At 34.8% G+C, this 23,533-nt stretch overlaps 3 protein-coding genes across 3 annotated transcripts; 2 read left to right on the forward strand and 1 right to left on the reverse strand.

Moving 5' to 3' along the window:
- Window positions 1-65: 65 nt before the first annotated feature.
- Window positions 66-3,160, reverse strand: LOC108219795 (multiple organellar RNA editing factor 2, chloroplastic). Its single transcript, XM_017393313.2, has 4 exons — window positions 2,634-3,160; window positions 1,624-1,721; window positions 1,475-1,540; window positions 66-408 (listed from the first exon to the last, which is right to left on the reverse strand). The coding sequence occupies exons 1-4, from the start codon at window positions 3,053-3,055 to the stop codon at window positions 266-268; spliced, it is 729 nt and encodes a 242-aa protein (XP_017248802.1). The 5' UTR covers window positions 3,056-3,160; the 3' UTR covers window positions 66-265.
- A 2,596-nt stretch (window positions 3,161-5,756) lies between these two features.
- Window positions 5,757-11,444, forward strand: LOC108222481 (BRCA1-associated RING domain protein 1). The gene is made up of 11 exons (XM_064094020.1): window positions 5,757-5,942; window positions 6,023-6,076; window positions 6,294-6,364; window positions 7,121-7,216; window positions 7,310-7,704; window positions 7,884-7,981; window positions 9,160-9,250; window positions 9,362-9,527; window positions 9,654-9,840; window positions 9,904-9,922; window positions 10,084-11,444. The coding sequence occupies exons 1-11, from the start codon at window positions 5,854-5,856 to the stop codon at window positions 10,432-10,434; spliced, it is 1,617 nt and encodes a 538-aa protein (XP_063950090.1). The 5' UTR covers window positions 5,757-5,853; the 3' UTR covers window positions 10,435-11,444.
- A 340-nt stretch (window positions 11,445-11,784) lies between these two features.
- Window positions 11,785-14,949, forward strand: LOC108219814 (uncharacterized). The gene is made up of 5 exons (XM_017393341.2): window positions 11,785-12,146; window positions 12,248-12,362; window positions 12,735-13,373; window positions 13,512-13,695; window positions 14,543-14,949. The coding sequence occupies exons 1-5, from the start codon at window positions 12,070-12,072 to the stop codon at window positions 14,566-14,568; spliced, it is 1,041 nt and encodes a 346-aa protein (XP_017248830.1). The 5' UTR covers window positions 11,785-12,069; the 3' UTR covers window positions 14,569-14,949.
- Window positions 14,950-23,533: the final 8,584 nt, after the last annotated feature.

Below are 23,533 nucleotides of genomic sequence, written 5' to 3' on the forward strand. Positions count from 1 at the left end.
CCACCCTCAACTATCAAAAGCAAAGTTCACTAATAACATTCATATTACTATAATTAACAGAACGCGACCCAAACCACAACAATTTAATTAACCAATCTCAACTTCATTCAATTTATCATCACAACCTAATAAAATAAGAGGTGCACAACAATTCTTCAACGTGACATCTAGATACAAGTGATTCCCGATAAAACGTTTCTTACATGATCTACCATAAAACTAAGTCTGCTTTCAGATGCGCAGCTATCAACAGTTTCACCACCACTTACCGCATGTTCTGGCGTCGGTTATTATAGCGGGTGCGATCATTGTATCTTGGTCTGTCCTGAGCTCTCTGAGGCACTGGCTGCACTCTGCGTTCTCTCTCAGGAGATCTTTTGACAATCTCGCCGTTTACCAGGAGCTCAGCTAGCAAATCATAAAAAAAATGACTTAGTGAAGTAGGAATTAACCCCCGCAATGAAAACTATGGGGCAGAATATTTAATATTTAGTCATATTAGTTTCCTTGACTAAAAAGCATGATGACGAAACACAAAAGCTCTCAACCAGCACCAAAAAGTAACTGCAAACTTCGTGTGTCATGACAGGTTCCAAAGGGGACGATATTCACAACAGACAATGTAGAGCATTTTGCATTTATAATTGTCATGAATTTGAACGGATAAAATGCATGCATCGGGCAAGGTGAGATGTGAATTTAAAACTGTCAATATACCGCCTCAACAAATTCAATAATATTAAATATGGTAGAGACTTGTGATAAATTATTCAAGAGCAAAGCTGCTCTTTTCACCAGTTACAGGTCATACTGTTTTAGCTAAATAGCCCAAGTCAAATTACAGTAATAATAATACTTCTTTAAAAGTATGCTACTTAAACAGCAAAACATAAAGTCTCAAACTTCATCTCCACCAAAATTATAATCCATAATTTTGAGCACAAAAATGTTCAAGGTTTAATTTTGTTGGCTCTACTAAAATCAAGTGATTTTAACATAGAGAATGTGTTGAAGATTTGAACTACCTCTGTCCTTATTTGGTTGTCTCTTTGACGTTTCACACGTATTTTAATGTGCTTATAAAACCTAACTCCGTTAATTATTTCTAAATTTCTTTTTCTTAAATAAAAATTAATCGTTTAAAGTTTTATTTAGAAAAAGATAATTTGAAAAATATATTTTGGATCTATGTTATATATGCACCTTGTAACAAGTGTAGAAAGTCAAAGTGAAATTTACTTAGGGACTGCAGGAGTATTACTTAAGATTGGTGCAATTAAAAAATGACCAACACCTTTATTAATAAAACTACATGGCAGATGAAATATCATTAATGGTTCTTATGAGTACGTTCGTTTTTCAACAACTGGCAAGATGACAAGTAATCAACACACGTAAGGTAGTAACAACTAACAAAAGTAAAAACATGAAGATTCCCTTGATAAAGATGAAACGAAGTGTAGACTAGACTCACCTCCATAATCCTTGTTCTCGGCATCAACATAAGAATCAGGAAGGACAAAAAGAACGCCAGGCAAACCTGTAAAACATAAAACCATGTAAATGATGCAACTAAAGCAAGTCAAGCTAAAAAAGGGGGAAAGGAGAGGAGAATGTACAAACCTTCAAGCTTATTTGACGTCTCCTCGTCAATCTCACATCCAAACCCAAAGTACCTCTCACAGGACACATTGTAGATCTTCTTCTTCGCTTCTTCCTCACTGATATCTCAAACATCTCACAAATATTAGTTAATTCACTTGTTCTTACTCAACATTTCGAAAGGAAAAGAGTTCCGTAATTAATTACAAGAGATTCAAAATTGCTAAATCAAATTCAAACGTTGGTCAGAGTCAAAATTAAGGTCTATTTCTACCCCCTTTATTCGAGAAGTCTCATTTGACCTTATATAGTCATTTTGAATTAGTGTCCCCATACATGACAAATATAATAGTAAATAAATTCAAGCGTTCTGACAGGATTCTAGAAAAAAGACAAACTCAATACATACTTGTATAATAGCATATATAGCATATACTGAACTCATAGCAATAGCTTAAAATTCGATCTATTTACAAACTCAATCTCGAACAGGCTAAAACAAAATCTGCTTATGACACCCAAAACAGTCACATAAAAAAGAAACAAATTGCATATGCACATAATACTAGATTTTCAAAGTAACTTCACAACAAACAAACTGACACTTTATACAATACACTAAAATAACAAGAAAGAACACACCAATCCTCACCAATTAAGAGGCAAATCAAAAAATGACATGGCATCTCATGTTGTCCATCAATTCTCCATTCCTAATCAAAAACCTATATATTAACAGTCATGATACAAACTATTTCATGAGCATATTGTCGGTTTTGACTTAAATTCTCCATTTTAAATCAATTACCTACCCATTCACACTCAGAATACAGACTATCTCATTTACAAACAACACTGAATCCAGCAGAATCATTACGACAGTTTAACGAGTATAATTTTTCTATTCATCAAACTAACAAACATAATGACATAGCAAACATTTACTAGAATTTGAACACCAAATACACATAATAATTACATAATCATACGCAAATATAAATGCGAAACAGACATGATTAAGAGTAATATACCTTCCGAGAACTTTAGCAAGGGTTTCGATATAACACCTAATCATCTCATCCTTAGTCGCATTCTCTCCGCCAGGCTTATCCATCACAATCAACCAATGCTCATAATCACACCCTGGGAACAACGGCGCCATCTCCGTCGGCGGCCGGTCACTGTAATTGCTCCCGGAGTTGAGCGGCGAGTAGGCCCCGCCGGAACGATTGACTCTGCACCGGACCTGATTGATTCGTACGGCGCTGGGAGAGTAGACTTTGAGCGAGTGAGTGAGCGTGATTGCGGAACGCGCCGGGCGAGTGAATCCGGCGAGTGGGGGAGGTTTGGAGATGGTGGAGGAGATGGAGAAGAAGCGTTTGGGGAAGAATACGGAGGAGGAGATGGAGATTGATCGGACGGTCATGATTGAACGAGCGAGTGCGGCCGCCATTGATGAAATGGAGAAACGGGGGTTTAGGGTTTTTGGGGAGATGGAGTGGGGTGGATAGCTTTGGGGGTTTTGATGTTCAATTATCGAAGATACTGTATTGAGAACATTATCATGGGCAGCAGCTTTTTAATATGAAGACTTAAAGTTTGATTTTTTGGCACACCCTGTGGTTTGACCGAATAGTTAAAAATATTATTTTTGGAAAAAAATTTTTTTAGTGAAAATATATAATCAAAATTTTAATTCACAAAAAAAATTAATTAAAAATAATAATTTTTACTAGCCGATCAACCCACCTAAAGGTACGTGCTCAAGTCAAAAGTATCATACTATAAAAAAGGGATTTTCTGTGGTGTGCCCAAGGGCACACAATACTCCCTAACTCCAATAAAAATCGCTCCTTTTAATTGGTGGATGAATAATAAATGAGTATTGCTTTATCATTTAAAATATTTTTGTCAGTTTACTTGAAAATTGTGATTTTTATTTTAAATCTATTTATTACTACCTCCATCCCATATTAGATGTTCCCGTTGACTTTGGGCACGTAACTTTAGGTGCATCGACCGTCTACTTCCGAAATTTATTTTTTAATTTTTTCTTTTATAAATGAAAATTTCATATTTTAATTTTTATTTGCAAAAATAAAATTTTAAACATAAGTCACGTATCTATGCGGTCAATGAACCTTAAATTGTGTGCCCAAAGTCAACGGGGTCATCTAATTTGGGATGGAGGGAGTATTTAGATATGAGTCGATTAAGAGCGGTGTTTGCTTTCATTGTCATAATTTAGAATTTCAATGTCTCCTACAACATAATTTAAAAATATAATCTCGAAAATCACTTATTAAAATTATATCGTATAACATTTTATTTTAAAAAACAAAACGTTAGACGAAGTAGCGTTGGGTTATCAAATCATAATTTCATGTGAATTTTATCATGATTTTTTTAAACAAACTGTTCTTGTTATTTTGAGGTGAACAAATTAATCAATTCACTTGGTGTTTTGTATATAATACCCGAGATAGATGATCTTTTCCTCTGCTTGTCACCGAATTTTTTTTCATATCTTGATTTTGTGAAAGATTATATCGAGTGAAGTCGAGTCGGCTCGTTTAGCTAATAGAGCATAAAACTCTGCCCGAACTCGACTCGTTTAATTTCACGAGTCGAGTCGAGTCTGCTCATTTAGCTAAACGAGTCGCTTTCAACGATGAGCAAACCAACACATTTAATTTTACACTTGATTAAATCTAAACTTCTACCCGAACTCTCGTTTAATTTTACAAATCAAGTCGATTCGGCTCGTTTATTTAAACGAGCCTGAACTTTCTCTAAATTCGACTCGTTTAACGATTCGAGCCGAGCATAATCTAGTTAAACGAGTTCGAGTTTATCCAAGCGAGCCGGGCGAGCTCGTGATGGGCGAGTTTATCCAAGCGAGCCGGGCGAGCTCGCGAGTCGCCCATCTCGAATTACAACTCTATTCTTGTTTTTTGAGTTGTTAGGGAGGGTTTTGAAACGCTGGACAAACTGGCGTTATCATGTATAACGCTAAATCATGTATTTTAAAACAAAACCGCTACTTCAACTATATTTTGTATTTGAAATCATTTTTACAAAATGTGATTTTTCGGACATTAATTATTAAAATTATGATAGCCAGGACCTTTCTTGACGAAGGATCTCAGCATGTATATACACTTACTTAAATATTTTGTCCTTTTCAATTTTTTATTCTTAGAATTTTTTAACTTGGTCAATCCATTAAATTATTATAATTTATAATTTAAATAATTACTACTATTTTGGTTCAAAATAACTTTCTCGTGCTTTACAAACATCAACAGGGATTTTATCGCATGGAATTAATTTTATAAAGATAGTAATCAATAATTGTTGTTGGAAAAAGAGAGTACATTATTATTTCGTTACGAGAGAGTTAAATAATTAAATTAATAATGTGACAATCCGAACAATCAAATGTGATTGTTGTTGGAAAATGAGAGTATGTTACTATTTCGTTACAAGAGTGTTAAACAATTGGATTAAGAATGACATAATCATAGTTTTAGGTTGAAAAAATGAGAAGAGAAAATAAGCCATCGCATGTTTGATATGCTGTTAAAATTTATTTTGTAGTTAAAAAATATGTTATTCTAGAAATTAGATAATTGATTTTTTTTTATATTTGTATTTTTTGAATTATAATATAAGAGATAATTTTTTAATGAACTGACAAAATAAACCAAGTCTAACCGGTCATGACATGTTGTTGATATTGACTTGACAATGAAATTCATAACAGGTTTCCACAAAAACTGGAAAACAGTTTTTTGTAAAATCATGTAAGAACTTGTTTTTGTTAAAAACAACTTTTTGATGTTCTAGGAATCTTTTTTTAGATTTATCAAATTATTTTCACTTTTTTTTAATAAAAATTAATTTTACTACAATGTCAAACGGTATCTAAGTATATAAAAATAGAAATATCCAAGATAATTCTAAAGTATTTCGGTTTTAATTCCATTGTAATCTCTATATTATTTCTCCTTCTTTTTTACTTTGCTACTAAATTACCGGAACAACCCAAATTTAAAAATAAGTGTAGCTAAAAGTATAAGGTATCTCGCTAAAATTGCACGTTCAAAAACTAGTAAATATTAATTTAATAATTTCCGCGGAAGGCATGTTCACCAATTTCACGCAACGTACATGAGCTCCCGATTTTAGTAACAAAACCCAATCGTCCATTTAATCCCATCTTCCTCCAAATTTAATACAATTTGCAATATGATGTCGGAAAATAACGATGAGAGGGTGCTGAATCCATGGCTTCTTCACCTGCACAAGCTCTCCTTAGCTCTCAAATGCCCCATCTGGTACTTAATGCCTTGATTTATGATATTAATTTGGTAGTTTTTGATGACTGATTTTTATGATTTGTGAATTTGTTTCGCAGCATGGAGTTGCTTGATGAACCTGTTTTGCTCCCGTGTGATCACTTGTTGTGCAAGTAATTAACGTCATTATTTACTCATACTAGCTTTTTCGAATTTTTGTTTTTAATTTCGAGCAATTAGTGGAGTATTATTTTACTGAACTGGGTTTTATATCTTTCAATTGTGTGAGCAGTTTTACTGAACTGGGTTTTATATTTTTCAATTGTGTGAGCAGTTCATGCATTCGTATTTTACTGAACTGGGTTTTATATTTTTCAATTGTGTGAGCAGTTCATGCATTTGTAAACAGAGCAAAAAGGGTTCGAAATGTCCTGCTTGCCAAACAAATTATGTTGGTCGAGGTATGGAATTTCATTATTTCGGGTGAATTTAAGTACTGGTTTATGTCGTTTTTTATTTGATATCTATGGATTTTTACTACACTCTTTTTAATTAAAAGGACTGGAATGGAATGTATCTTGTGAATAAAATTAAAGGTGAATGACAAGTATGTAAGATGAAATAGCAAACAAGTAATGTAATACTGTGAATACTTTCTGTGATTAGGTCTTGAAGGAAATGAGTTGTGAAGTAGGAATGAGCATTATCTATCTCTTAGTGGGATTGAACTCCTGTTAATAAGCACGACGAATAAGAATTATGAATATTTACCCACAAATTAGTACACATTTCATTCCACTCTCCTCTATTTTCGTTCCTTCCTACCAATTGGATTTTAATGATTCTGCACAAACATGGTTGAATATCAGATGCCAGAGATCATTATTTTGGTCCTAATATATGGGATGGCAGTACTGACTTTAAGAGAAACAAATCTGTTATTTAATGTCAAATTGTTGCTTTGAAGTTTGAACACTTCTGTCATCAACCATTACATTGTGGAGTCTGGAACTGTATCCCACAAATGATGCAGGGAGCACACCAAAGAAGTACTTTCTTTTTTTGTTGCTGCAATTGTAGGGCTACTTTTACTTTAAAGTACGATAAGTTCATAACTCTCTCGACTAATACCTGAACACATAATGTAAGAGTATTTTGAGATCAAGGTCAAATGTCAGATTTTTTTTAATTGGTTTTAATTTGTCTACATGAACCAGATACACGATCAGCATTTTTTATGGAAAATGTGATAGCAGTCTTCAAAAGCTTGTGTTCGACTTCCCTTGCTGACACATGCCATCCGCTTGCTTCTGGTAAGACAATATACAACAATGGGGAAATGTGTGCAATTTAGTTGCCCTCGTTTTGTGGTCTTGACCACGTTTTTTCTTGTTCGGTTATGAAAGATGTTGCAAAACTGTCAGAGAAGTCTCCTGCATCAGCTATAACAAATCAGGAGATACTAGAGGAGTCTGTTGAAACATTTGCAGAGGAAAATTCCATCAATGGAAAATCTATGAGTTCCTTGAAAGGTAGTAAAACGCATGCACAAATTTGCTTAAAAGGAGATACAAGTGGTAGAAAAGAGGACAGGTCACTGCAGTCCCAGCCTCCTGGTCATCTGAAAAATGGGAATCTAATCAAAATTGCTGTGAAGACAGTAAAAATGAACCAAAAACGGCTGTCAGTAGGCAGGACTCGCTCCTTGAGAGAGATCTATAAGGATGCCAAGAGACAAAAGATATTAAAGTCACCAGAAGCATACAATGACGAGTGTGGCTATTGTCATACTTTTGAAGTGGTATTATTACTGATTTCTAAACCTGAATCTTAAAATTCTTCTTCTTCTTCTTCTTTTAAAATACCTTTGTGATAAGACTCTATTAGTGTTCTACAGAGATTGCCTGCTTGAAGAAGTGATCTTTCAAATAATCTGCGTTTCCTGAATCTATCTCTTTTTGAATATATGTCTGTTTGCAGGAGAAGGGTCAAATTTTACGTCATGAAAATCGAGAGTTAGTACCTGGAGATGCGTCTTCCTCTAGGATTAATAATGTTCAAAACGCTTGCATTATTCGGTACGCAATTTTAAAGACTATTCTGGTTTTGATCCTCCTTTTAATAAGAAGAAAATAAAGATGAAGCCATATTGTTGACCTTTTCATGTCTCACAGGTGTATGTGGATCTTGTCTCTTCCATATCTTCTGTAACTCGCTTTCTATAATTTAATATTCATTGACATGGTTGTAACTCAACACTTTTATTTTCGCGTCACTAAAATATAGTAACTATTTTCTCCACCTCTCTCTCTCTCTCTGAGGCATGATTTAAACTTTCTCCCATATGCACCCTCTTGTTGCTTGGTTCGCTTACCTTTGTAGATGACCCCACTCCCCTTCAGTTCTCTTGCATGTAAAAAAAATAGTTAATACAACCGAAAAAAGCTCAAGTAAGTTCTTAATCTGATCATAATTCATAAAGGGTGTTCATCAGACTACAGAAATAAAAAAAATTACTTATGAATTTTGAAGTATGTGGGCAGAGACATGGCCTGATCGTGTGGACCATGTGTCTTTACGTGGTGTATTCCTTTGATTCCTTTCAAGCACTTTTCCAGTGCATTTTGTGATCAGCATTCTACTAGGATACTTAGGAGTTTCCTACGAGGATAATAAAGTATTGAATTTAGACATAGAGCTGGCTAGGGCTGCTAAGCAAAGATGTATTGGCTGCGAGGAAAAGGGGGCAGCACTTGGTTGCTATGTGAAGGCTTGTTGCAAGACTTATCACTTACCTTGTGCAAATTATAGTGCAATTTACTTATTTATAAGGTTGTATCATGGAAATCCATATGTGTCAAAAATAATAATACATTTGATCCCTTTTATTTAGCAGACAACTTTCTAATGTACTTTAAATCTCACAAGTCTACCAAATTTCCAAGAGAAACGTTAGAGTATGAAAACCGTGTCAGTAAAGAAACAAATCCGCTGGTAACCCTGCTTTTGGTCGAGAACCTTTAGCTTACCATCCTATTCAATCTATTATTAATAATATAATCTTTCTGTATGCTATTACACCTGCATGCATTTTAGAGTTTTTGTCCTGGTGTTGCAAAAGAAAATTGCTTGTTACTATAGATATAATATTTGTTTATTAATGTTGTTTTAGTGCTAAATCTGTTTCAATAACATTCATGTTGACTTCACCTGGCATTCTAATTTGTTGCTTAATATTGTTTCTGTGTGAGCATAGTATCCCTAAGCAGCCAGATTTCTGGTCGACATCGTGTGATGGAGTAAAGACTTGGGTATTCTGTGGATCTGCTCTGTCTTCCACAAATCTGGTTGGTTCTAACATTTAAATGAAGTTTTTTTGGTATCAAGTTACAGACGTTTAAATTAAGATTTGTACTATCTTAATCACAAATGTTTTTGATTTTCTTCTTGGCATACAGTGTTATCTCGTCAAGTTTGCTAGATGTTGTGGTGCAACCGTGACAAGGTTTTGGAGACCAGATGTAACCCATGTAATTACTGCCACAGATGCAAATAGTTCATGTACGAGGACACTGAAAGTCCTCATGGCAATTTTATACGGACAATGGATCATCTCTATGGACTGTAAGATTTAATTTTTGAATGCCTATAATTTTTATGGCTAAAGTCCTGTAGTATCTTGTTAGAAAGTTTCCGTAGACATCGAATTAGGGTTCTTTAAAGATTAAGCAACTTGCAAGATGTTTGCAGGGATAAAATCTTGTGCGAAAGCAAACAAACCAATGAACGAAGAACCTTATGAAGTCACGCTAGACAATCATGGAGCTCGCGATGGCCCTAAGACCGGCAGACATCTGACTTTGGATAATGCAAGTACAAATCTTTACTATGAAAAAACGAAATATATTACCATAAGAATAATGTGCATCATTGATATGTTTTTTTGCTGAAAATAAGTTATATCCTGGTAACTAGATATTATTTTTTTTGATACAATTAGAATTATCCAATTGCGCTCAGTAACTAGGTAATTTAATTATAAGATTCATAGTCATCAAATTGTACTACTTGACTATGTCATCAGATACCTAACTGGCTCTAATTTAGTATTTTATATTCTTTTCATCTCATCTTTTTTCATTACTAAAAACGGTTGACCTTCATTGGTTGCTTAATTTAGGGGCCAAAACTTTTTGGTAGCCTGATATTCTACTTCAGTGGAGATTTTGACTCGGGTCTCATGAATGACCTCAAAACTTTGGTTCTCGCTGCTGCTGGTACTATTATTGAGAACAAGGAACACCTTGTCTCACAAACTTGTGTTGCCGAGGGAACCTCAAAAATTCTAATTGTGTATAATGCGGATCACACATATCACTGCACAACAGGAGATGAAGATTCACCTGTGGTGGAAATACTAGAGACTGCAGAAAATTTGGCTCTCAGAATTGGTTCCAGAATTATACAACACACGTGGATTTTGGAATCAATTGCTGCGTGTAAGTTGCAGCCTTTGCCCTGCTATTGGTGATTTCTTCACAGGGAATGGCCTATCCCCGGCATGATAAGATTTATACGCAATTGTGTAATGTGTAGGTATATCTTATTTTAGTGCAACTTTTTTTTTTTTTTTTTTTTGGTAATAATCATATCGTATGATACCCATTGCCAGTAGATGAAAGACATGATGTCTTAACATATGTTGACTTATAGTAATAACTTTTGCTACATTTGGTTGTAGGTGATGAATTTAGGTGGGAATGGAATGCAATTTGGTAGATAAGATATGTATAATCTTTATTCCTCTTTCCGTTTTAGTCATACAAATCTAAATTAAACCTCAATCCTACAAATTGTTATATCATAGCTAAAATGAAACATGCAACTCTGTATCATGACTAAAAACTATTATAATAAAAAAAAAAATAGGAATGCTATATAAAGTTTTGGGATAGAATATTTAAATTTGTTTACAGATCAAGGATTTTTGTAGCATGATGTGGTAGTTATGTTCTATGATAGATGTTGTGCTCGTGCAAAGAAGACGATGTTAGTTTTGGATTTGAGGATCCTTGCGCATTTCTTATTTCATGTATATCTACACTCTTTAATAAAACAATGAATCACTTGTGTAGCTTTGAAATTATCTGCTTAGGTACAATTTACCAACTTACAAGTTAGTTAGTCTGTTATCAATTTAATTTTATAGGCTACACAAGTCTTTTATGCGGGCATTAATCTGCTAAGGAAAATGTTATATCCAGAGCAACATTTTTGTTTCCAGAGTAAATTTAATTATCTTTTCCTCTTGTATCCACATAAATCATCCAATTTTAGTACAAATTTTGCAAATTGCTCTAAAAATTTAAAAACTGCTCTAAATATAACATTTTCCGTATACTAATCTCTACATATATTTGATAATTCTGCATAGGTGTCTGGATGCTCAATCTTAGACCTCATATGTAGTTGCAAGGGTTGGCAACATAAAAATAGCATGTGTCAACATAACTTATATGATGAATAAATTCTCAAATTTACGGTTCCAAAAGAAACAATTGTTTCAGATTTTAACTCAGAAAGAACATCACTTTAACTTGTGTTGTGTTGTGTTATGTTTCAAATTTTAACTCATCAATGTTTTTAAGAAAAATGTAGTTAAATTAATTTTTACATTCTTATATACTAGGAAAAGAATTTTAAATATTAAATATTTTTAAAATTATTTAGTATATACAATAACGAGAGTGTGATAAAATGAGATGAAAAGGTAAAATATCCCATAAAATGATACATCAGGCAAGTTAGTATCTAGTATGAATGTATGATTGTCAATCCTGAGGGCTAGCCTATAATTAGTAAAGCATACGAAAATACATACGAGGTCTCCTGTCTTTGACCAAATTTTCAACAAAAATTGAAAGAAAATAAACCCAAAATTAATATTTCCCGCATTCTCCTTCCTAACAATCCGTTGGTAGCAACCCGGCCAACACAACACAACGCACCTTCATCTTCATTTCTATTCTCCTCTCTTCTCAATCCCCCATTTCTTCAATTCCCCATTCTTAATTCTAATTTCCATCATTAATTCTAATCTAATCTAATCAATTTTAACCAGCTAGGGTTTTTCATTTTCACGGATCTAATCTCACCGCCGATTAATATGACTTCGCAATTTGATCGGTGGGAGAAAGATCCCTTTTTTCCAGCTGCTGAACAAGTCCAGGAATCTGCTGACAGGTATACATACATACATTCATATATTTTTCACAATTTTTTTAATGATTTGTGATTTTGATTTAATTAGTTTGGTTGTTATTTTTCTTTTGCGATGCAATTAGGATGGAATCCGCGTATCGGACGTGGGTTCATGCGGTCAAGAATAACTCCGGTATGTTGAAGCCGGATGAAATTAAGAGGGACTTGCAGACGGCTCTCGGGACTACCAAGTGGCAGGTATTATGCCATTTCTCGGCTTATTCATTCGAATTACTCGTTTACGTGTTTTGGTCATTGGTTAGTGAGGCGTTTTAGGTTTTTTGAATTTGAGAATTGTGTGGTGTTAGTTTGTGATTGGTTGTCGCGGTTGTTGCTTGTTAGTGAGAATGCATGTTTTGAGGTGTGTAAAGTTTGTTTGTGATGGTATGTTGGAAGTGATGCGCGGGATTTTTACTTTGCAAATGTGTGTAGTCATGATTTGTGAAGAAAGACTTGTTAGGTGTTCACAGACAATTTTTGAAAATAAGATATGAAAGTGTAAGCACTTGTATGTATTGATTTGATATCTATCTTGGGTGAGGGTATATGATTGTTGTGTTGCTAATGCAGCTGGAGGAATTCGAACGGGCAGTGAAATCGAGTTACAAGAATAGCACACTTGATGATGCGAAAGACAGGCATCGTGAATTTATCCTAGCAATGGAGGGGCAAATATCTAAAATTAATAGTGCTTTGCACAAATCTGCTGTTTCATCAGGCAAGCCACCTAACCCATGGGTGCGCTTGGACGAGGGAGAATGTAATGAGCTCGAGTTGTTTCTCACTGGATCGACGACTTCCAAAGGCAAGAATTCCTCCAAAGTTCAGGGCCAGGACCAACTTTCTTCGAAGCCTTTGGAGGCTGATAAAGCATCTTCACTGGAACGTGTGAAGAACTTTTCGAACTCTGTTGAATTGGCCCGCATGGACCTTAAGCATGATAAGTTTCACGGCCATCGTAGAACTGCAAGTGCTGCTGACATTGGTAATTGGAATATCGCAGTTGATGATAGTGTTTTGCTTCAGAGTTCTGGAGTTGTACGCCGTGAGCAGCCTCCACCGAAGATACCCAGTGTTTCAGGTTTTTTAAATACCATGGAGTCTGCATCTAAACTAAAGTGGCAGAAAAATGGGAACAGGAAGTTGAAGCTTCCAGATCGCCAACAAGATGTTGACACTGCATTATTGCAACCTAATAATTTGCCTAAAGTAAGTGTCTGTACTGTTTACTTTCAGTGGGTACTTTGAGCTTATAATTCCTTGCTCCGCCATTGCAAGGCTCTTTGAATACAAAATTTTGAATTTAAATGTTGCCAATGACGTCATAAATTGTTACTATGTGGACAGGGAGTTAATGCATGCTATGAGAGATGTAAGAGTTGCCTTGAAAATGGCGATGAGTGTTGTGACAAACAACTCTATGGTTGGTATGGAGCCATTCAGAGGCAGGTTCAGAGGTCGCAATATCATATGCAATACAGTCGCCCAGTTCAAGTTGTCTTCTGGATAACCCTCTTCCTTTGCTTCATTGGTGAGCTTACTTGAACCCTTAATCACGCTGATCATGCCTCTTTAGTGTGTGGATTAATTCTTTAGTAGTTTAGTATAACGATATTAATTTTGGACGAGTTAGCTGTTCAACAACAGCTTGTAAAGTGGCTAATGTGCGTTGTGGCGGCAATTCTATTATTACTGGTCTGCCTATTTGTCTGCATGAATTTTGGCATGATTGGAAATGTGATCGAGGGAATGAAGTGTCTTTAATTACAAATATTTCTCTCACCAACTGCGGATAGTAACATGATTTAAATCTGTATTGGGGCCCAGCTCTCAGTAGTTTCTTGGTAGCTGTAAAAAATAAACATGGTGTGTCAATAGGCATTTGATGTATTTCTGCGACAATGCTTTTGTACAAGAATCTATTTTAAGACTTAAAATCTTTTACATTGAAAACAAAAATTTACCAGAATATGGTGACCCGGTATGTCTTTATTGACAGTGATACATTCCTTGGAATAGAGATAAGCTCTGTAAATCAACATCTTACCTAATCTAATTTCATTTAAGTCAGTCGTAGGAAATTGCTTTGGTGGTGTAGTCTTTTTTCTTTGCTAAACAACTGTAGTTTAGGTACCAGTAATGAGCTTTTGGAAAAGAAAAGGTTTATGTAGAGCAATAAAGAAGAAAAATGCATATATGTGCCTTTAATGTTGCTTTGCAGTTTGCAGTTACTCGTTTATTTTTTATCATACTGTATTTCTTTATACATCTATTTGTTTCTAGTCATCCTAAAAAATTTTATGATTTGTGCAAAAAGTTATCCATATGTTTAAATACTTTTTTGAATGTGCTGCTTAATTTTTGGCTTCTCCCTGCAGTTATAGTTGCTCTACGCAGTATCTGAAACGTTGTGGATCCTTCAAAAATTGGTAGGAAACATTGTGCAGAGGTTCTTTTGAGTAAAGGCAGATATGGTTTTTCCTGTCACTTCTGTGGATAGCTGATATTAATACAGCATTCCGGCATGCTCAGTATAGCGAGTTATAGAAGGTCTATGCACCTTCAAACCCATTTTTGTCTCATTGTGGTTAAGGATCATGGTTTGAAAATGGGTTGCTGTTGAATATCATGTTGGACAAATGATGAACTTTATGAAATGCAGAGGAGTTCGTGACTTGAGAGAAAAAGAGAGAACATATTGTATTGATTATACTACTACTAGTTACATGTATGTACAGGACGAGTGCTTTATATACAGAACCTGAACCACTAATCTTGTAACTAACTACCAGACTCTCTAACTAACTCTGCTGAGTAGGAGCCAGCCTGTACATGACAGCTCATGACAGCTGGATAATATATATATACAAAATGTATAATTACGTAATATCACCAACACCCCCCCTCAAGTTGGAGGGAGCTGGAAGCACACCCAACTTGCAGAGAATGTCATGATGTTGAGTTCCAGGAAGCGGTTTAGTTAACACGTCTGCAAGCTGTTGTTTGGTAGGAACATAAGAAAGAGATATAAGACCAGCACTGAGTTTTTCTCGGACAAAGTGGCAATCCAGATCGATGTGTTTGGTTCTTTCGTGGAATACAGGATTTTTGGCGATGTATATCGCTGCTTGGCTATCACATTTGACAGGAATTGGAGTAATATTAGGTACTTCTAGCTCAGAGAGAAGGCGAGATAACCATGCAAGCTCAGAAGTGATTCGTCTGAGAGAACGGTATTCAGCTTCTGCTGAAGACAAAGATACAGTATGTTGTTTCTTTGATTTCCAAGAAATCAAACTATCACCCATCATAACGACAAAACCACTAATAGATTTTCGTGTGTGTGGACATGCTGCCCAGTCAGCATCACAATATGCTTGTAAGTTGTAGTTAGGGGAAGAATTAAAAAATAATCCTTGCCCTGGATTTAACTTGAGGTATCTTAGGACGTGAATGGCAGCATCCCAGTGTGGTTGTCGAGGAGCAGACATAAACTGGCATAAATGTTGAACAGCAAACGAAATATCTGGTCGAGTATTAGTGAGAAAATTTAATTTTCCAACCAGTCTTCGATATGCAGAAAAATCAGAGAGAGGAGCTCCTTTATCAGGTAGCAGTTTCTGAGTGGAATCAAGTGGACTAACCACAGGTGAAAGATGTTGACAATCAAAGTCAGCAAGAAGTTCAGATGTGAACTTGTTCTGAGATACAGTCATGCCTGCAGAAGTTTGATTAAACTCCAAACCAAGAAAATAGTGTAAAGATCCCAAGTCCTTGATTTTGAAGGATTCATGTAAAAAGGCTTTGACAGAATTGATTTCAGATATGTCATTCCCAACAACCAGGATATCGTCCACATAAACCGCAAGAAACACTATGGAAGATCCATTTTTCTTGTAAAACAAAGAATAGTCATTCTTAGAATAAGAATATCCTCGAGTGAGCAATGCACAACACAGTTTGTAATTCCAGTTTCGAGATGCTTGCCTTAAACCGTATAGAGATTTAATGAGCTTACAAACTAGTGTGGCATCAGGTAAGTCAAGACCAGGAGGAGCTTTCATATAGACATCCTCAAAAAGATCGCCATGCAAGAAGGCGTTATTAACATCTAACTGGAACATATGCCAGCCTTTCTTGACAGCTATTGCAACTAAGCTTATGATCGTTGTCATTTTAACAACAGGTGAAAAAGTTTCTGTATAGTCAATACCAGCCTTTTGAGTGAAACCACGGACAACCAGACGGGCTTTATACCGTTCAATACTGCCATCGGAATTGTATTTGACTTTAAAGACCCATTTACAAGAAATGGTTTTCTTGCCAGGTGGGAGTGGAACAAGACACCATGTATTATTAGCTTCAAGTGCTGAAAATTCAGCAGCAATTGCTTGCCGCCATTCAGGATATTGAATAGCTTCTTCATATGAACTTGGTTCAGCAACTGGTATTTGGAGATTAGGAACAGTAGGGGCATAACAACAAACTGAAGAAGGTGTTATAAGTGGTGTGTCATCTGTACAAAGAGAAGTGACAGTACATGTACATATAACATGTGAACATTGTGTTTGAAGAGGATGCACATAGTCAGACAAATATGATGGAATTTTGGAGGATCTTGAGGATTTGCGTGCTGGAATGGGAGGAGTATTATGTAGAACAGGTATAGATGGAGGAGTAGTGTTTGAGATAGGAGTAGTGTTTGAGGCAGGAGTAGCAGAGAGATCTGATGTAAGATTTGGTGAGTTAGTATGAGGTGATGGAGTGACCTGTGGTGAAGAACTGAACTGTGGTGAAGAAGTGAAGTGTGGTGAGCTAATATGAGGTGGTGAAGGATGAGCATGAGTGACATGATCAGTGTGATCATTATCTGTAGAAACTGGTAGAGGTATAAAAACAGATGAAGAAACATCAACATAGGGAAAGTGTTTTTCATAAAATATGACGTCTCTGGATACCAGTATTTCTTTGGTTTCTAAATTGAAAAATTTATATGCCTTTTTCCCATAGGGATACCCAATGAAAACACATGGAGAAGCTCTAGGTGAGAACTTGTTTCTGTGAGGTTTTGAAGTGGTGACAAAGCTTAAACACCCGAATGGTTTAAGATGTGAGTAACTGGGTGGTTTGTCAAATAAAAGTTCATAAGGAGATACATTATCCAAAACCTTTAAAGGAAAGCGATTGATGAGATATGTTGCAGTGAGAACACAGTCTCCCCAAAAAAAATAGGAAGATTGGACTGAAATAGCAAAGCACGAGCTGTTTCTAAAAGATGTTTGTGTTTCCTCTCCACAACACCATTCTGTTGTGGAGTGTATGCACAAGAAGTCTGGTGAATAATCCCTTTTGAATGAAAAAATGAAGTAGCTGAATGACTGAGGCCTAATTCTAGTGCATTATCAGATCGTACTGTTTGAATAGGACACTTAAAGTGATTTTCAGCCATGATGATAAAAGTTTTGAGAAAATCAAAAGCAGATCCTTTATTAGTGAGCAAATAAGTCCAAGTTGCTCTACTAAAGTCATCTACTATTGTTAAAAAATACTTGAATTTGTTGTAGGTGGGGACTTTATATGGTCCCCAAATGTCAACATGTATAAGCTGGAACTTGACAGTGCTATGAATTTGACTATGTGGAAAAGGAAGTCTAGTTTGTCTAGCTTTAGCACATACAAGACAAGGAATATCAATCACAGAATCAACATTACACACTTTCATGCTTTTAAGTTTGTGAAAAGGAACATGTCCTAGTCTAGTGTGCCACAATAGGGCAGAATCAGTACAACTAGAAACAGCATTGGTATGAAACATAGCAGATGATGTAGATAAGTCTTTGTCAGAAGAAGATGGTGAATCAAGACAAGACAGAACATATAAGCCTTTGAAAGTTTTACCAATTTCCAGTGGCTTCTTCAGAGAAGAGCCCTGCAAATAGCAATACTCATTAGTGAAAAAGACTTGACAATTAAGCTGAGTGGTCAATCTGTTGACTGATAACAAATTGAAATGAAAATGAGGCACAAATAACACATTTTCAAGAATTAAGCCATGTGAAATAGGTATTGTGCCAGTGTGTGTAATGGATAAGATTTGACCATTTGGCATAGAAATAGTTAATGGCTGAGATAATTGAGTTAGAATAGTGAATAAGTGTTTCTGAGAACACATGTGATCATTGGCACCACTGTCAATGATCCAAGTGACAGTAGTTGATTGTGACATGCAAGCAACTATGGAAGCTGAGAATTGAGAGTTACCAGCAAAGTTTGCATAAGAAGGATCAGTCTGAGAATCTGATGATGGAGGTGTTTTGAGAAGAGACAGCATCTGTGAATAGACTTCAGGAGTGATTTCTGGTGTAGAGCCAGCCTGAGGAACCATGGATTGCTGCGCTGGTCCAGAATCTACTTGTGCAGCAAATTTGTTAGGAGTTTTAGTGAACTTGAAGTCACTGGGAAAGCCATGAAGCCTGTAGCATTTGTCAACAACATGACCAGGCTTCTTACAGTAGTTGCAAATGACATTGGATTTCTTGAAATTCTTGGTCTGTCCATGTCCCTGAGAAGAGAAATTCTGATTTCTTGAAGAATTGACATGGAGAGAAGCAGCATCAGACATGAAGTGACTTGCAGAGTGAATGTCTCTCTGTGCTTCTTCTTGGAGCAACAGATTATAGACATGACCAATAGAAGGCAGAGGACTTGTCATTAGGATTGAACCTCTCATAACATTGTAAGACTCATTTAATCCCATCAAGAACTGGATGACACGCTGTTGAAGGACGTGTGCTGCATTTTTCTGAGGAGCACCACAATCACAGTAGCAAGTACAAAGTGGAACCATACACAAAGCATCAACATCATCCCACAACATCTTGAGTTTAGTAAAATATTCAGCAATTTTACTGTTTCCTTGATGAACTTCACTAATCTCCTTGTGAAGACCAAACAACTGAGCACCATTGGAAACAGCATAGCGTTCATCTAACTCTTTCCACATCTCATGTGCAGAGTTACAGTAAATGACACTACGACCAATGGATTTAGATAGAGCGCCAAGGATCCAAGATATAACCATATCATTACATCTTGACCAGCTTTTGAATGAAGAAGATGTAGCTAAAGGCTTAGGAAGTGATCCATCAACAAAACAAAGCTTATTACGTGCAGATAGAGCAATTATCATCGATCGTTTCCAGTTACCAAAACCAGTACCGTCAAAACATTCACTCACAAGTTTCATTCCAGGACTATCAGAAGATTGCAAGTAAAGAGGATTATCTTGAGCAAATTGTGAGGGATTAGCGATTTGATTATCATTTTCATGAGAATTGAAGTTTCCAGAACCAGAAGCCATGATGAGAGATAAACGAATTCACAACGAAATGCAGAATGAACAAACAACAACAGCAGCAACTAGAGAACTATATTCGCAGAGTGAGATGATGAAGATCAATCAAGAATATGCAAGATCTAACTACTATCAAAAGATCAAGAACTAATCTAGAGAGATCGAGATTTGATGAGAAATCGAGGGAGATTGAGACAGTATTACCAGTAATCGGAGTGATCGGAGCAATCAAAGCAAGTGATCGACGGAATTGATGCGGAAATGGAGATGTTTCGCTCTGATACCATGATGAACTTTATGAAATGCAGAGGAGTTCGTGACTTGAGAGAAAAAGAGAGAACATATTGTATTGATTATACTACTACTAGTTACATGTATGTACAGGACGAGTGCTTTATATACAGAACCTGAACCACTAATCTTGTAACTAACTACCAGACTCTCTAACTAACTCTGCTGAGTAGGAGCCAGCCTGTACATGACAGCTCATGACAGCTGGATAATATATATATACAAAATGTATAATTACGTAATATCACCAACAACAAATTCGATGGAATGTGCAATTGTGATGGTTGCCAAGCGGCAATCCAACAATCTCTTTCTCCATCATTGACCACGGATTCAAGGAAAAAGCTAGAGTTGCACCAGTTTCATCAATGTATCTGCAGAGAAGAAATACTGCACCAATTTACAAGGAATTAATTTGTATTTTCCACGAATTACAATATTTCTACAGGATAAGGCGGTCCACATCCTTTCCTGATTTGTCAGCTACACTTGACAATTGTACTTGAGCAAAACCTAATGAAGATACTTGCATTGTATATTTGTATTTACCAAATAGCATCAGAATTCAAGGCAGTACCAATCAAGGCATTTTTTTGAAACATTTCCGGAATGGTTTTTCACTTAGAGTAGTATAGAATTATGAATGTAAACAAGCAGCAGGGAATATATAGACAACAAATTCCTGGAAAACAAAAAATAGTGAAAGTTATGGTTCTTCGTTCATACTAATGGAGAGACAAATCTGTTTTTGTTAATGGTATATCATGGTGGAGACAACAAATTCCTGGAAAACAAAAAATAGTGAAGATTATGATTCTCCGTTCATGAGAGACAAATCTATTTTTGTTAATGGTATATCATGGTGGAGAGTGGGATAATTTTATATTACGAGTAAATTATAATATAATTGAATAGTATACAGTTTTGCTAATCAAGGATATAAAAATGAAATAAATTTAGAAAAATACTTCCCGATCAACTTTTGAGTTAATATATCTAAATTTTTAATCATTTTCTAACTCATTTAAACAAATAAGCAGATTAAGAGCATGTTTGACGGATTTATATGTCTGAGCATTTTAAAGTTATTCTCGTATTTAAATTAAAAAAACATCAGAAACCGTAGCAGCAATGGAATTAAGGCTAAAAAGAGTCATATTTTATCAAACAACTCATATTTCTATATAAATTTTTTAATAAAAATCAATTTCGTCACTATAATTAACCTTTTAAATTCATTTTTATCGTTATATTTTTATTAATCTTTTTTATTAATCTTAAATAGCATGTAATATAAATTTAGTCAAACATATAATTTAAGTTACAAACTTGTTACAATAAGCCATTTTAAATTATGAGTCATTAATTTAAATTTATCTAAGCGGATTTTTAAAATTTAACAAAACATCTACTTGATCATAATTTTTAATTATTATTTCAAACATATAATTTATTATCAATTTCAGATTAGTTATTATATAATGTACTACAATATAACGAAACATGATACATATATTAGAATTTACTAGGGAATTATGCCCGCGCTTCGCGAGCTCCCATTAAAATTGTTTAATAATTGATAAAATTGATGGATAATGAATTTGTTTTTAAAAAAATGAGGCGTATGCGAATTTATAATATTATTAAGAATAATTACATCAGCAACGATGACTACGATTACACTCCTTACTTTGTATAATTCATATTTATCCATACTGATTTAATTAACATGCAAAAATATTATTAGGAAAAACTAAAGGTTTATACTTATTCATAGTATTGACGCAAAATTTTACTTAACAAATTTTGCTTATAAATTCATATCTAGTATTTAAAAATTATTATTATTATTTTCATATCCAATATTTAAAAATTATTATTTTTTAATAAATTTTTTTTGATAAATCTACGTTGGATGGCAAATTATTGGGTTCAAGGAAAACTGATTGAAAAATTAGAAAACGGTCTCATGTTTAACTCATTTTTATGTAACATTAGTGTGATCGTGTCACTCTTGGCTATTTCCCGACCACATTATCTACTTTCAGAGAATGTCTTTCAAGGTTATCAAATATTAATTTTATGCAATTTCTAGTAAATTTCAATCAAAAACAGACAAAAGAATAAATTATGGGTAATACTTTTTCTAAGAATTGTATAAGTTTTATCAAAGAAAGTTTGCATCTAATATGAAATGATGATCAGGGACAGGATCCCGAATCCCTCTGACTATACTAACGGGGCTTGAATTAGATGAGTGAGCTAAACAATGGGCTGCTCTATACCCAGATCCTTTTACATATACAATATTAACATTATTTTCAGTACTTATATCTTTAACTTATTATCATGAAAGAGCCTTGAAAATTAAATTTGATGTTATGACAAAATTAGGTGAGTCCTCGTTAATACTTAATAATCTTGATCCTGCTCTCTGCTAGAGTGTGAATTTTTCCCGACAACATATTTAATCTCTGATGCATAAACTGCTCTCGGTCCATTCCATTCTTGGCCATGTTATTTGCCTCACTTTTCCTGATGGAGTAAGGTTTGTGGTTTTAATCAGCTTGTGATCCTCAAATTAGCCTTATATTGAAAAATATTAGACAAAATGTGAACTGCTTACTGGCATGAATACTACATTCTCCAATAATGTACCCATACTTCTCTCTCAAAACATTGCACTAATAAAAAAATTATTAACAGGCGAACTTCAATGCACAATGTCACTTAACTATTTGTAGATATCGCCCAAGCAAGAACATAAACATTAAATCAGTGCCATACATGACAAATTACTTCAGGCAACCTAGTTAAACTGACCATACCACAGTTGATCATAACACCTGCATCTTTCATCACACCAATCTTTTCAAATGCAGTATTGCCTCCTTCCAGTATAAGACCTAACGACAACTGTTGGTTTGACCTCCATATCCTTTTCTACATGCAGAACGGTGGTAGCATATTAGACAAATCTGATTGTTTCTAGCATATGATGCACTTCAAGAAACAAAGGTTATAATTCAGAATTTGGAGACGGATCCCTTATACTAAAAATTAAGACTTATCAATTAATATTACAAAAACTCGAATAATATTATAGCTGATTTTCAAATAATTGTTAATTACCTTAGTTGTTTAAGCCAAGAATTGAGATTATACCCATTCCATGACCTATAAAATCATTTTGACAAACCAGAGATTAAAATCTAGAATCTTGGAAAATGATAAGAAAATACAAAATCTAGAATTAAATTGCTTCTACAATGATTGTTAGTTCAACCAAGAGAGAAACATACCATAAGGAATGAATTGGAGCACATAGTAGTAATAAGAATTGAACATATTCCAAATAATAAAAAATAATTAGAAATTAATATGATCATTACAGAAAAGTTAAATCACAAAAAAATGAAATTATGCTGAAAAATATCATCATAATTGAGTAGGACAGACGTATTTTAAAACTTTAATACAAACTTAATTTTTATATTTGTTTTCTGATTATACAAATGAGCGTCAATGTCCACTATATTCACCTCTTTTATGTTTATCTCTTTCTTCTCTAAGAGTGAGGCGAAGACATAGTATACCTGCTGTTCTTGCTACCATTTCAGTTGAACATGCATAGTGCATTTAATCCTTGTCAACAGTTTTCCTAAGATTATTACTTCAATTACTTCCTACTGATTAGTTATTAATTACTGGGAAACGCGGAAAT

The sequence above is a fragment of the Daucus carota genome, chromosome 5, assembly GCF_001625215.2.
Source record: "Daucus carota subsp. sativus chromosome 5, DH1 v3.0, whole genome shotgun sequence".
NCBI lineage: Eukaryota > Viridiplantae > Streptophyta > Magnoliopsida > Apiales > Apiaceae > Daucus > Daucus carota.